The 13,702-nt window shown below is 38.5% G+C and overlaps 2 protein-coding genes across 6 annotated transcripts; one reads left to right on the top strand and one right to left on the bottom strand.

The window, feature by feature from the left end:
- Nucleotides 1–2,487: 2,487 nt before the first annotated feature.
- On the bottom strand, nt 2,488–3,847 carry LOC131326988 (E3 ubiquitin-protein ligase SGR9, amyloplastic). Its single transcript, XM_058359931.1, has one exon. The coding sequence runs from the start codon at nt 3,730–3,732 to the stop codon at nt 2,884–2,886; it is 849 nt and encodes a 282-aa protein (XP_058215914.1). The 5' UTR covers nt 3,733–3,847; the 3' UTR covers nt 2,488–2,883.
- Nucleotides 3,848–8,123: 4,276 nt separating this feature from the next.
- LOC131325055 (dirigent protein 17-like) lies at nt 8,124–12,322 on the top strand. Of its 5 annotated transcripts, none has more exons than XM_058357096.1 (3): nt 8,125–8,358; nt 11,620–11,677; nt 11,807–12,322. In XM_058357096.1, exons 2-3 carry the CDS (start codon nt 11,665–11,667, stop codon nt 12,136–12,138), a joined length of 345 nt encoding a protein of 114 aa, XP_058213079.1. In that variant the 5' UTR covers nt 8,125–8,358; nt 11,620–11,664; the 3' UTR covers nt 12,139–12,322. The 5 variants fall into 5 exon arrangements, with proteins under 5 accessions (XP_058213077.1, XP_058213079.1, XP_058213080.1 ...); XM_058357097.1 differs by having other exon boundaries at nt 8,139–9,342; XM_058357094.1 differs by having other exon boundaries at nt 8,124–8,358; nt 11,620–12,322.
- The last annotated feature ends 1,380 nt before the right edge of the window (nt 12,323–13,702 follow it).

A 13,702-nucleotide genomic window follows, 5' to 3' on the forward strand; every position in this document is an offset into this window, starting at 1 on the left:
TTTAGAAAGAATATCATTTTATGCTACAATTCTAACAATGTACTTGAAGAATCGCTTAATAGGAGAAAGTGAAAAGTAAACAGCCAGAATGGAATATTGGCAGATGTAAGTATCCAAGAATATATATTATAGAACGATTATTTTTATTATTATTTTGTGATCCTTGCAACCAGGACCGGCCCTGGAGTAAGCCCAGCAAATTCTCGGGCTTGGGCAACCAAAAAAAAAAAAAATCTATGTATATATGTGTGTGTGTATAGACCACACACACTTTGACAGAAACATGGCTTAGAGGATGGCGATGGTTTGTTGGTAAGTAGCGTATATTAAGATCAGTGTGCTCACGGTTTGAATCTCGTGCCCAGAGACAAGAATTTATTTATTTTTGCTGACGCCCAAAATAGTGCTGTTGATGTGACATGGCCCAATTAGAAAATACTACTTGCAATTGCAATTAATTGTTAATTCTAACTCCTTTCATCTCTGTCTAGGGATTATGTTCTTTTTCAATCTCTCTCTCTCTCTCTCTCTCTGTCAAGGGTTTAATACTCATTGCTAGCAACCCACTTTACCTTCTTCTTTTTTAAACTCCTGTCATGGTCTAAGACTTTAACTCTTTTAATATTTAGCCTTAGATTTTATTTGGGTGATTGAATTTTATTGGCATACTTTCTTTTTTTTTATCTTTCGTTCAAATATTTGTACTTTTTGCATTGATTTTAATTGAAATAATTCAAATAGATACAAAAATTAAGATTATACTTTAGAACATAAAACTTAATATTTTTACTTTTTGCGTTTATCTTGAATATTTAAAATGAACAAGGTAAATATCAATACAGAAAACATAAGTTATATATTTTACAATATGCAGCACTTCCACATTAGTATATTCTTTCTATAAAATATTTTTGTCTTTTCTGAATTTTTTTAGATTCCTCTTATTTGTTGGATTAATCATTTATTTCGACGAGAGGAGTGTAAAAAGAAAAAAAAATACGGCCAAAAGGGAAAAAAAAAAGAAGGGGTCACTAAAGAAAATAACTTTTTTTTATTTTATCCTTAATGTTGTTCTATCTAAATCTTTTTAAAACTTTGGTTCACATTTTTATATATTTCTTGTTCCTTTCATCAAGATCAATAATTCATTTAAAAAATGATGATGAAAAGTTCAATTTTTTTTATAAAATACGATAATCGGGATTGCATTTTGATTTTGAATTTTTAATGTAATTCAAGCTAAAAACACAATATATATAACCTTATTTTTCTTTTAGTTTTTTTACTTGTTTTTTTAATGAATTAATATTAACCTTATTTTTAGTTCTATCTTTGGGTAGGGGATAAACCTATACAGTTTTTTTTTCCTATCAATAGGACTAAAAAAATGTTAAAAATTCTTTTTAAAAGGAGCTATTTTTTTAGCTCTGTGGAGTGGCAGAGGGCCCATAATATGCTTCGTTGTTTTTTTATTTGTGAGACCTTGGTTCATTTATCCACCGAAGAGATTTGGTGGTTTCTGAACGTTTTTTTTTCCGTTGCATAAAAGAGATTCCTTTCTCTCGCTCTGAAAGATAATGAACATGAAATCCCGGAGGCTGCAAGTACTATGAATCCTCCGACTCCCAATCGGGTTGCCTTCTGTATTCTTCTTTGCCTAATGCATCTCTACAGTTTTCTTTTTGTAATTGTCAATTCCTACAAAATAGTACCCTTCTTTGTCCCTGTCTTAAGCTCTACAATTAGCCACAAAAAACAGCCAAGTTAACACCACTTGTTCTTTATCAACAATGTGTGATGCTCCACAGGGCTTCAACTCAGGACCATCACCATTCATGTTTAGCATCACAACACCCACCTACCTGCACCAATCGGGGGATGGTGCTATGCACCCGCCCCACAGCACCTGTCCAAATCTCAACTTCATCGTGTAGCATCCGAGCCATTCATTATTGAGAAAAAACCTTAATCATAAAATTGCTGAACGGACGGCTCGGATGCCGCACAATACGGTACTGTGCGGCGAGTGCAACACCAACCCCCAGTTGCACCTGCCCTATTTTCTTTCAGGCCGGAGGACGCCATACATACGGACTGGGAGAAAAAAACAGTGAAGTTATTTCAGGATCTTACAATAATGTCACTGCTATATCATTCTCTGACAACAAATTCTGTATTCACCTACAAATAGGGAAGGGTAATGCTGTCCTTGCCTTTCCAATGGTCATGAAGTGCTTACGACTACACAAATGTGTGGAACCAACCGCGAAACATTTTTATGGCTCCAACCGATGTGTTTGATGGAAACGCTCAGAATCGAATGTTAAAAATACTTATTGACATGATACTTCTTCACACCGGCACTGAGTGCAATTTCGTTCACTCATCCAAAAAGTGAGTAAACATTACCCTCACCGTGTCAGGCTCATACTGAGTACCACTTCGGAACAATCTTGCAAATAATTCACTCAATTGAAGATCTGTATATGTTGATGACAGTAATCAATTCTTGATTGAAAATTCTAATAAAGAACAAGCATGGTTTGATCAAATACTTACTAGTGGGGGGACTAAGCTAATTTTTTGTATGATTTCAAAAAAAAATTAGTAATACCTAAAGTATACTATTGTAATCGTCGAAGAAGGATCCGGTATGAGCCCGCACAGAAGATCACGGTATACCTGAACAAAATTGCACTTTTATGCACCGTGTGGGAAATATCCTGCTAACTCAATGTGGATCGACTGATTGATAAAATCGGAATCATTGGATTACCAAGCCCCATGATCAAGATCTTCACGCAATCCGATCATGACACTTGTACATCAAACCGATTGTTTGGGGTCGCACCATACTCTGCCCCCCACCAGATTACCACCAAATCACACTCCCAAATTACTACCGCCGCCGCCCACCTTGACAACCACCTTCCACAGCCGCTCAATCTCGCCGTACACATCATCGGTCGGAAGCCGGTATCGGCAGCAGGGACACGTGTTTCTCTTCTTCAGCCACGGCAATATGCAAATCCAATGAAACAAATGATCACACGGCAATTCACAAACGTCTCTCCCTTCCCTCATATCCTCTTTGCAAATCACACACTCTCTCCCCACCACCCCGCTCACCGACGGCAGCGCCACCACTGCCGCCACTGATGCCGCCACCTCCCTTCCCTCCTTACCGCCGCCGCACCCCATCACCCCGACAAACCTCCTGCACTTGGCAATTGTCTCAATGTAATGAATGACAATCTCATTGGGTGACATGGGAATGGTGGAGATTGTTAAGATGGTGTCAGAGATGTAGTTAGTGAGGGTTGAACGCCAGCTGGGCAATGGGGTATTGGAGAGGGACTCGGGGTCGTGCTGGCGGATTTCGCAGAGGAGAAGGAGGAGGAGAGCGGAGTCGAGGTGGCGGAGATTGGCTGTGGCGGGTGGCGGTGGAGTGGTGTTGGTGGTGGGGTGGAGGGAGTGGGCGAGGAGGGAGAGGGAGGACAGGAGGTGGCGGGCGATGAGGAGGGATTTTTGAGGGAGGGAGAGGGAGTGGAGGTGGCGGAGGGTGAGGGAGAAGAGAGTGGGGGAGGAGAGGAGGGAGGAGAGGCGGCGGCGGTGGCGGTGGGAGAGGGAGGAGATGAGGTGGGTGAGGTGGGAGAATTGGGGAGGAGGGAGGGTGGAGAGTGCGGCCAGGATTGTAGTTTCGGTGGAGGTTATAATCGGGACTTCTTCCATATCATGTGGGATGTTGTGCTATTGGTGCTTTCCACCTTTGTTGGTGTGGGCAGTGTTGGCTTTTTAACAGAAAATTGGTAAGAGTCCAGTTGGGCATATGATAGTCTCTCTTTTTTCTTTTTTCTTTTTGTGGGGGGGGGGGGGGGGGGGGGGGGTAAATATGATATTCTCCTTTACTTCCCCTTTGTCCTGATTGATTATTCAGTATTGTTGAGTTGAGTACCTGTCACGTGATATTTCAGAGACCTATACCACTGCACATTAATTGACATGGGAGTGTGCATGTGGCATTTGCTATTGACGTGGAGGTGGGGCATCTACCACCACACATTTCCGCCACGTGAATGTGTTGTGGTAGATGCCCAACCCCACGTTGGATGTGTAGAGGTAGAGGCTTTTAGAGCACTACGTGGTGGTGCCTCAAGTGCCAAGAGCAAGTAATAATTTTTCCTATGTTCTCTTATCTCTTTTATTTTTATTTTTATTTTCTTCCCATTTGGCCTTTTCTTTTGGTACATGTGAAGCCTCACAATACAATAAAAACTCCGCATTTCCCTTAAAGTCTTTTATTTTTATTTTTTGATCACCACATTTCCCTTAGAGCCAGATAAGACTACTTTGATGCCACACTAAAGTCTACATAGTACGAAGTAGGAAAAATTCTGGTTATTACTTAATACGGATGGAATTCTGGGTATTTGATATGGTTTCACAAGAATAACATGACAGGAACAATTAAAATCGCTTTCTAATTAATTTGTCACGTATTTAATGGTAATGGTGAGTCAATGTATTTTTTTGATAACTCGGTCTTAATCTTGAAAACTTATTCCATAGTCCATTAGCGATGGATAATCAATGAATAATGCTCATGCTAGTGGTCTAGAAAAGACACGACAACATTACTAGTACGACTTGGATCTAAGCTGTCTCTCATTGTTTTTTAAAAGAATTTGTGAGATCCTATAGCATTTACTTCACATTTAGGATTTGCATTGGTAGTGGAATACTACATGCATGGTCTTTATTACGGCCTTTGGGTATCTTTTGTTATTATTACATGAAAAGCAAGAACGCTAGTATGTATCTAGCTATGTACATACGAGCAATGTGATGGTGATCATATTTGTATGTATAATTAGGTCGCGTAAGATGTCTAATCAAATGGTACTCAAATACGGTGCATAAGTATAATGAACGGTGTATGGATCAAGTACGTTATGATGCATTGAGATATGAAGGAGTGAACGTGTAGAACCTTGGGAATAGAGGTGAGGAGGGTGGTGGAGTGGAATGGAAGATAGGGGGAGGGGAGTGGCTAGGATTTGGTGATGTTGGGGAGGTTTTTGTCAACAAGCATGTGTCCAGTTCAAGCAGTTTTGGCTTTTTCCTTTCTTTTCGTTCTCTCTATATATGGTTACAATTGACAATCGTGGTGAATATATAAACAAGGCAGAAAGAACAAGCAGATGCAAAGGAAAGAAAAGAAATCATTTGTCCCATCACTTGACTCTGTTGTCCCTACAAATGAGAGAGAAAAAAGAGCATTCAATAATGCAAAATTGTGTGGCTTTGCCACCCCATAGGGTTAGGGGCCGGGGGGTTGGTTTGTCACCCTTTTACTTCCAAACCCGCAGCGGACTTGGGGTTTTTGTCGTGCACCCCGGCACTACAGGGATCTCAATTCCATCCCGTGCCTTAGTCTCGTGACAATTATGTTAGACTTTTGGGCAAAATCTTGATCACACACATATATATATTCTTGTAGAAGAATGATGTATCTGACTACATTAGGTATAATTTGTGCTCGTATTTTATAAATTTGAGCCAACATGGATTAGAAAAATTGCCCTAAAGCTCTCTTGAAAATCTCAATCCTTGCCCTTGGTGATTAAGGCCCCGTTTGTTAACCCTCTTCAGCCATTGGGATTGAGGGATTGGACTATCAATCCCAATGGCTTTCTAATCTCTTGTTCGGTAACCCAAAACTACTCCAAACTATATACTGTATGAATCCGGAATCCCATGGGATTAGCAAGACCCCAAATTGGGGGTATTAGCAATACTACTTGGGACTTGGTATTCATAGTCCAATTCCAACCCGTTTTTATTACCAATCAATTCTCATTACCAATTTCTTCTATCAATCCAATCCCATTATTTAATCCCATATCAGACAAATATGATATTAATAATCTCATCATCCAATCTCATCTTAAACAAACAATATACTCATTACTAATTCCTTCTCATTATCAATTCCAATCTTAATCTCATTTCCTTACAAATTCTATCCATTTATCACTGTTATCAAACGGAGCCTAAAAGTCATGTATGGCTTTAGTGACTTGTCAAATAAATATTAGCTCCGCGCCTTAATTACATGTGTAATTTGCCGATACTTTTTGGATACTGATAAAACACTACCAATCGTTACACCATCCTAATTTACCATTGGCACCCTAATGTGGTTGAGTATTGCATAAACCAATCGCAATACAAATTGGAAAACCACTCAGATCATGAACTCTTTCCTGAAAGAGTCTGTTTTCAATTCGAACAATTGATTGCCGAGATGGATGATCCGGTTGCGCCCTGCACCTACTTGGTAGGGACCTACTTGACAGTGTTCCGGGTCCCACAATAACATGATGTATGACTTTATGTAATGTCAAGTATGGGGACATATTTCCCAAAATATATAATAGCAGAAGCAATATATTAAGACATATAGCATCAACTAAAGGAGGCATAATGATACTTTTGGGGGATCCAATGTAGGCTTAAGAATTATGACACTTGAGTGCCTAGTACTGGAAGCCTTAAACTGCAAGTAAATATCTTATAGGATTAAGCAATAGAAAAATCATATCCTTGGAACTTCTCTTTTCATGTCCCCAAGGAATGTGCATGGCACTTTTTTCCCCCTTCGATCTGGTGTTCAAGTACTCTACCACAGAATCGATCCTTCTCTTTTTTTATAAGCTAAACTAGTTACAGATCCAGCTTTTCTGTAGTTGGGCAGAAGTTAGTACTATTCAATCACGCCCGTTCACTGCACAATCAATGATTCAATGGTTTAAATTTGTGGAAGTATGGCCTATAAGTAAGATATATCGTACCATATACGCAACAACATACTTCTTAGCAAATTACTAGTCCATTGAACTTTTGTACGTCTACGATCATGTGAAATTGCAGCAATTGCTCTATAGTAAAAAAATGGACTACAACCAAGCAGTTTCCATCGGTTACTGGGAGCGCTTAGTCACAAACAAAAATATGTTTCTTTACAACTCTTGATACAATATTTGAGGAGGTTCAAAATCAAGGTTCAAAGCAATGAAACGACATCGCTGCCGTAACATCCATTAACACAAGTAGTAAAATTCGACCGTGTGGAAAAAAATAAAATGAAAACCTCTCACAAATGTTCAAATCTCAATTCATTTTTCTATCATCATTCTACTAAAATGAATTTTTTAACAGGTTAATGTTAATCAATGCAATGTTGTCCTCAGGTGAATGGACTGATATTATGGCATTATCAATACTCATAACTACCATTGTTTCATCAGATTATACATCTCCATCAACTCTCTTTATAAAACTATAATAATATGTGAAAAAGATTATACTCTGGCCGCAAATTTGTATACACCGGCTGTACACTTTTACGTCATGATTACAAACTTTTACACAATGGCTGCAAACTTTTACGCCATGGCTGCAAAATTTTACTTCACTGGCTGCAAACTTCTACCCTTTTGCGCAAAGTGAAACCTCGTGGGCGCAATGTCTGACCTTTGGGTCAGAAATTGGGTTTTCGAGCTGGGCCTTTCAGGCTTCTTTGGGCATGGACTACTTCTGTTTTAAGTGCAAAAATGGTTGAAAACTTGAAATAGGTCCAAAACACGTTTAAATTTTGGCTGCTAATTTTGCCACTTCCTTTTTTGTTAACGCCACTTCCCTGCAAGTGTATTTTTGTACCAAAAAATACACCTGTAAGAGAGTGACGTTAACAAAAAAAGGAGTAGCAAATTCATTTTCCTAAATTTTTTCTTTTAATTAAACCCTAATGCATCCCATTTGTCGCCCCTTAGATTATTCGATTCCTTATTTTTCTGGGATTTATTTTAAGATTTTTTTTTTTTTATCCCTTAAACTATGTAACTTTTTTCTAATTAATCAATTAACTATCAATTTGGCGATTTCATCCCCTTAACTTCCACCCTATTACCTATGCGATCCAATACATAACAGAACTCAGATTCTGGACGGGAAAAGAACCTCACGTGCTCATCACGTGAGATCCCAATCCAAAAGACAAGGGTAAAATAGACATTCCAGGTAGACCGACATATTACCCCCACATGCTACGTCATTTTTTTCACACCCCCCTCTCTCTCTCTCTCTCTCTCTCTCTCTACACGTTACTTCTCAGTTCTCTCCCTCTCTCATCTCTATGGTTCGATCATGAGTTAGGGTTTGATCTGGAGCAAAAATCAAAGAGAAGGCAAGGGTTTTGGCGCAAAATCCTCGGTTGATTCACTGGGAAGGCAAGCATAGTAGTGCATTAGTTCGGGATGGATGAGTTGAGGCAAGGGAAAGGCGTTATCCCCAACTGTAAGTACAAAGAACAATTTTTTTTTTCTCGATCGTGCATAGCAGTGTGGGGGTTTAAGTTTGTTTGTAACTAATGATTTCCCCACTGTAATACTCATCTTCCCATGGTGCAACCCAACTGTACTGCAACTTATAATTAGACCTAGAGTGGGGGTTTACGTTTCTTTGCATTTTTGGGAAAAGATCGATTAGCATGTACAAAAATAGGTTAGCATTGTCAATTAATTGCATGTACAAAAATAGGTTTGTGTGGGGTTTTGTTTCTGATTCTCATGCATCAATTTTATATGACACAAGTGGTCCATTTTGTATTAAAGAAACAGTCACTTGATCTTCTCTCACAAGAAATGGGTTTTTCGCCTTGCCCAAAAGTTTTTTCGAGAATTCCTCCCATGGGTTCAATCCAGTTTTGTTTTATTTCCCAAGTTTTTTCTTGTTGGACCCATCTTTAATCAAGGATTCAAGGGGCATTTCATACATTACACGTTTGCAAGCATTGCAAGCAGAGAGAGAGAGAGAGAGAGAGAGAGAGAGAGAGAGAGAGAGAGAGAGAGAGAGGTGTACTCTGTTTTTTTGTGTGTGTGCAGATAATGCATATAGAATGGGTGTATATTGGACATTTGGAGCAAAACACATGTTTAGTTGGCACCAATGGGTTGGTCTACCTGGAATGTCTATTTTACCCGTCTTTTGGGTTGGGATCTCACTTGATAAGCACGTGAGGTTCTTTTCCGTCCAAAATTTGAGTTCTGTTACCTATTGGATCGCATAGGTAACAGAGTGGAAGTTGAGGGGATGAAATTGCCAAATTGATAGTTGAGGGACGAAGTAGAGAAAAGTTGCATAGTTTAGGGGATAAAAAGAAAAAAAACTCTTATTTTAACTTCATTCAACAATTGCCTAAGCAAAATCTTGAGCTTTTTGCGCCAATTTTGGAATGAACCTTCAAATCTAACTTTTGAGTTTACAGTGACCTGCTATCAGGTATCTTCTGATCGGGTCAACTCTTTGTTCAGCGATTCTTAATGTTTATTTATCTTGAATTCTCTGAATGATTCGGTTTGTATACTTCATCTTGTTTTTATGCTTTAAGCAATTTAGGGTTTGGATTTGAACATATAGTTAGCAAAGTCGATTAATTCCTGCTCTGTTTGGTGTAATGGAAAATATTACTACCAAGAAAATGATAAATGGACCCTTATAGAAAAACCAAGGGGTTGTCGCAGTAGTTAATTGACTTGCCTTGGCGGGGCTTACCACCCCAAGGTCGCAGGGTCAATTTCCCTTAACAACGATTTGTCTTTGGGGCCCGCTCACCTCACGCAAACGCTTGGAAAGGGCTGTGGGAGGGGCTTGAGTGATTAGTTCGGTTTATTGGGACACTCTTCATTACCGGAAGTAAAATAAATAATTTTGGTTAATTTACCAGCTTTTTTGTTTTTCCTTCACAAATCCCTCCATAAATCTAAAAACCAAACACAGCTTAGAGTTTGGAATGATCTATGGGAGAACTGTGAATATCTTCTTGATGATTTCTGTACTGAAGAAAGGTGTAGAAGATGAGGTTAGTGCTTGAGATTTCCCCACAAATACTAACGTGTCAGTGTGAAAAAAGGGCCAAACTTTGCCAGGGTAATCGTCTGTTTAAGGTCATCATGGATGAACCACAATTATGGATTCTATTATATGAATGCATTGAGAAACAACCTGAATTAACTGTGTTGTAGTTTGGTGTTGTTTACAAGTATCCTATGTTACATGGACTCGTCTTAATGTAGAACTTACCCGTGTCAGACACCTAACCCTAGGTAAGGGATATAGGATATGCGTCTGAAATGTTTTTGTCACATGTCCTGCTAGCAAGCATAACTGTAATTTAAGTTTGCAGGGAAAATATGCATAAAAGTTCTATACTATTCGTTAATTGCTTTAAGATGCCTCCTAAATCTTAAAGAAATGTTTTCTATGACCTGAGTCCATGTGCCATAGCAAGTATCCAGTGTATACTCTAGAAGGAGTGGGCCGAAGTGTTGTTACCTGGAGTGTGTCCTCAACATTAGAAAAGACAGTGTGAACTAAAAATCTAAGGGGTGAGAACTTGGTTTCTCCTAGTTCTACCTTTGACTTTACTATTGCAGAAATGTAACATGTCTCTCTTTGGATGGCACATAGAAAACATTGCGAGGGTTCGAGAGGAGCCTACGGGTTGCATGGACAACTTGGGTATCTCTTTTCCTTACCTGTCTTGTGTATATGAGAATGCCTTTTATATGTGAAAACTACCACCGAACCCAAGAGTTAGAACTGCTGACAAGAATCATTCTCCTGATAAGGGTGATTGGATAACCCATTGAAAACTACGAGTAAGCAATTTCTGAAAATTTCCTAAACTGAGGATGCATCCTACAACTGAAGAGGTATATGTCCTATAACAACGCTTAAGCAGGATAGGTTTATTCTTGATGTTTGGAATTGCTTTAATGGTCAAAGTGTCAAACAATATGTATCATTTCTCATCCAAACAAAGCTTGTAATTTATATCATAATATGTGCATGGAAATCCAAAATCCAATAGAATTCTCCCATAAACCTATATCCACAGATTCTCATCTCAGAATTTGGAACTTGGGATCTTTAATGAATAGCATCAAAACTTTGGTTGGGATTTTATACTTAAACCTATCATACCAGCCTGACCATGGAGGAGATTGTGGACAATATCTTAATGAAAAACCCACACCTTGGCTAGTACTCTGGGATATTCCGGAATTAGGCTTGTAATTTGATCAATCTGTGAGTAAAATGATCGTGGGTAAGGCATACTTTGAAAGCCAAATACCGCAAGTTTTCTTTTTGAAATCTGCATTCCAGTGTTTCAAATAGATTGTGGACATGATTTGACTTTTTTCTCTTTCAAAGTTACGTGTCCAGCACATGTTGGCACGGTACATATCTATATCTTGTACATGTTTTGAGTTGATACACTATTGAGTTCTAAGTATTTCCACATTGCTTGTAGTTGTAACCCTTTAGTTTGCAGTGCATTATTGGTACCACTTGATGAATATGCGGACTATTTATAGATGTTCATCAGTTTATGTTTGTACTTTTCTGGCAATGCAAATCCTTACATTGGGCAGTGATTCTATTTCTTGGTTCAACTACCTAAAATTATTGTACTCGGCAGTCACATTTTAAGCCCTAACATGATCTATAATACAAGTCCGTAAGATGAGTAATCATTCACTTTTTTTCGTACAGATCAATAAGTTCTATCTGCCAGATTATTGAAGAAATCCACTGGAGATGGACATAACGTGTAAAGAGGAAGAATCAGAAACTTTACCAACTTCGGTGTTTGAGTTACCAGGGGAACCTGCTATTGTTATCAATGGCGTTCCTCCATTGCCCCCGAATTATAATGCTCTTGTACCCTGTGACATTGTAGGTGAAGCTAATTCAGACAGGACAACAGGTTTTGGTGAATGGCTGAAGGGAAGAGAAGTTAGGAAGTTGTTCGGGGAGCAGTTTTATAAGGGGAATGTCACTGAGTTTGACAAAGACGCCAGTTGGTACAAGGTGGTATACGAAGATGGTGACTATGAAGATCTTGAGTGGCATGAGTTGCAGGAAGTGCTCGTTCCTCTGGATGTTACTATGCCGATGAAAGCATTGGCTTTGAAGATCATCAAACAGAGACAGAAACCCTCTCATAAAACTGGGAAGATGGTGACCAAATCTAGAAACCCTCAAGCGATACAAACGGGATTCAGTAGTTAGTTAATTGGAGACACAATGTGAATCTACAACTGCAGACTGCTAGATTTCAGAACGTATGCAATTAGGACATTGTAAAAGAAAAGCATGTTTTTGGAGCGATGAAACAACATACTGTGATGACGTGACTGCTAAATTTCTCAATCTGAGAACTATGGGTATCAAGTTGAGCAACTTTTGCAGCTTAGTTAATGGGACTTTTGTGTGATATAATTTTTTTTCGAGAAATGCTACACTTACAACATTTTTCTACAACATGTTTACAATATGGTAACGTGGCCAGGGGACCCACTCACTTTACCCAACCAAAAAATAAAAAAATGAGTGGGTCCCCTGGCCACGTCACCATGTTGTAAACATGTTGTAGAAAAATGTTGTAAGTGTAGCATTTCTGTTTTTTTTCCCGGTAAAAGTTTTTTCCATTAAAGCCCAAGCACAGAATACAAGACAGTCCAAAGGACCTACGCAATACAGGACAGTCTAAAGGACGTACGCAATACTACTATTTAGGCCATGCAAGACCAAGAAACACCAGAAACAAAAACAGATAGCATGGCAGACTTGGCAGTCAACTGCCTAAGCCAAAACACACCTAAACGACAGAGATTCCATGGTGAGAATTTGAGGAAAAAACTTAGGCCGGTTTACCCTCTCGTTTACACTAATTATTAAGTTCTGGTATTTTAGCATCTTGTTCATACTAACTAACAATTTGTTAATAATTTTTTCACTTACATACCTATCTATAACTTATTCACTACCGAAAAACAGCTTGACATTTCTCAACAATTTATTCACTATCGAAAACACCTAACAACTTGGAAGCACCTAACTTGATTGCAACAAATTTTTTCTCACAACTTATTCACTATCGGAAATGACCCTTAGTAGGATTTAAACCTTCAGTTTTGGAGTTGGGAGGTTAATGGAAGACCAGGACGTGCGTTTTACGAAATTCCAACCTCCGGTCTTGAAGAAGCGAGCTGCTTTAATTAACGAAAGTTACGAAAGGGTTAATTACTTGTTGCTCCCTTTATCTATATACATTTTCAACTTTACCCCCTCTCACTATAAAACACTACAACCTGCCCCCTTTATCTTCCAATTCCTAACACATAAGGCCTGCCGCTAACAAAAGATATGGCAGAGCCCCTGCCCTTATATTCATCCATACTTAGGGATTGTTCGGCTAAATAAGCTACTTGGCTTTTTTTTTGTCATTATTCATTTTTTTTTTGCATTTGTTACTCATCAATTTTTTGGAATTATTGCTTCGTCATGACGAGAAGAATCTAAAAAGTAAAAAATTACGATCGAAACCTATTTTTTTTGAATAAAGACAAAAATAAGTCAATAAGCCAATTTTTTCGTCTATATTAAAAAAAATGGATTTCGATTGTAGTTTTTTACTTTTTAGTTTCTTCTTGTCATGAAGAAGTAATAATCCCAAAGAAAAATTGACAAAATTAACAAATTCGAAAAAATCTGAATAAGGACAAAAAAAAAAGCCAAGTGACTTATTTAGCCGAACAACCCCTTAAAACAAAATAGGTAACTAAGTTTGGCA

Source organism: Rhododendron vialii, chromosome 5a (genome assembly GCF_030253575.1).
Source record: "Rhododendron vialii isolate Sample 1 chromosome 5a, ASM3025357v1".
Taxonomy (NCBI): domain Eukaryota; kingdom Viridiplantae; phylum Streptophyta; class Magnoliopsida; order Ericales; family Ericaceae; genus Rhododendron; species Rhododendron vialii.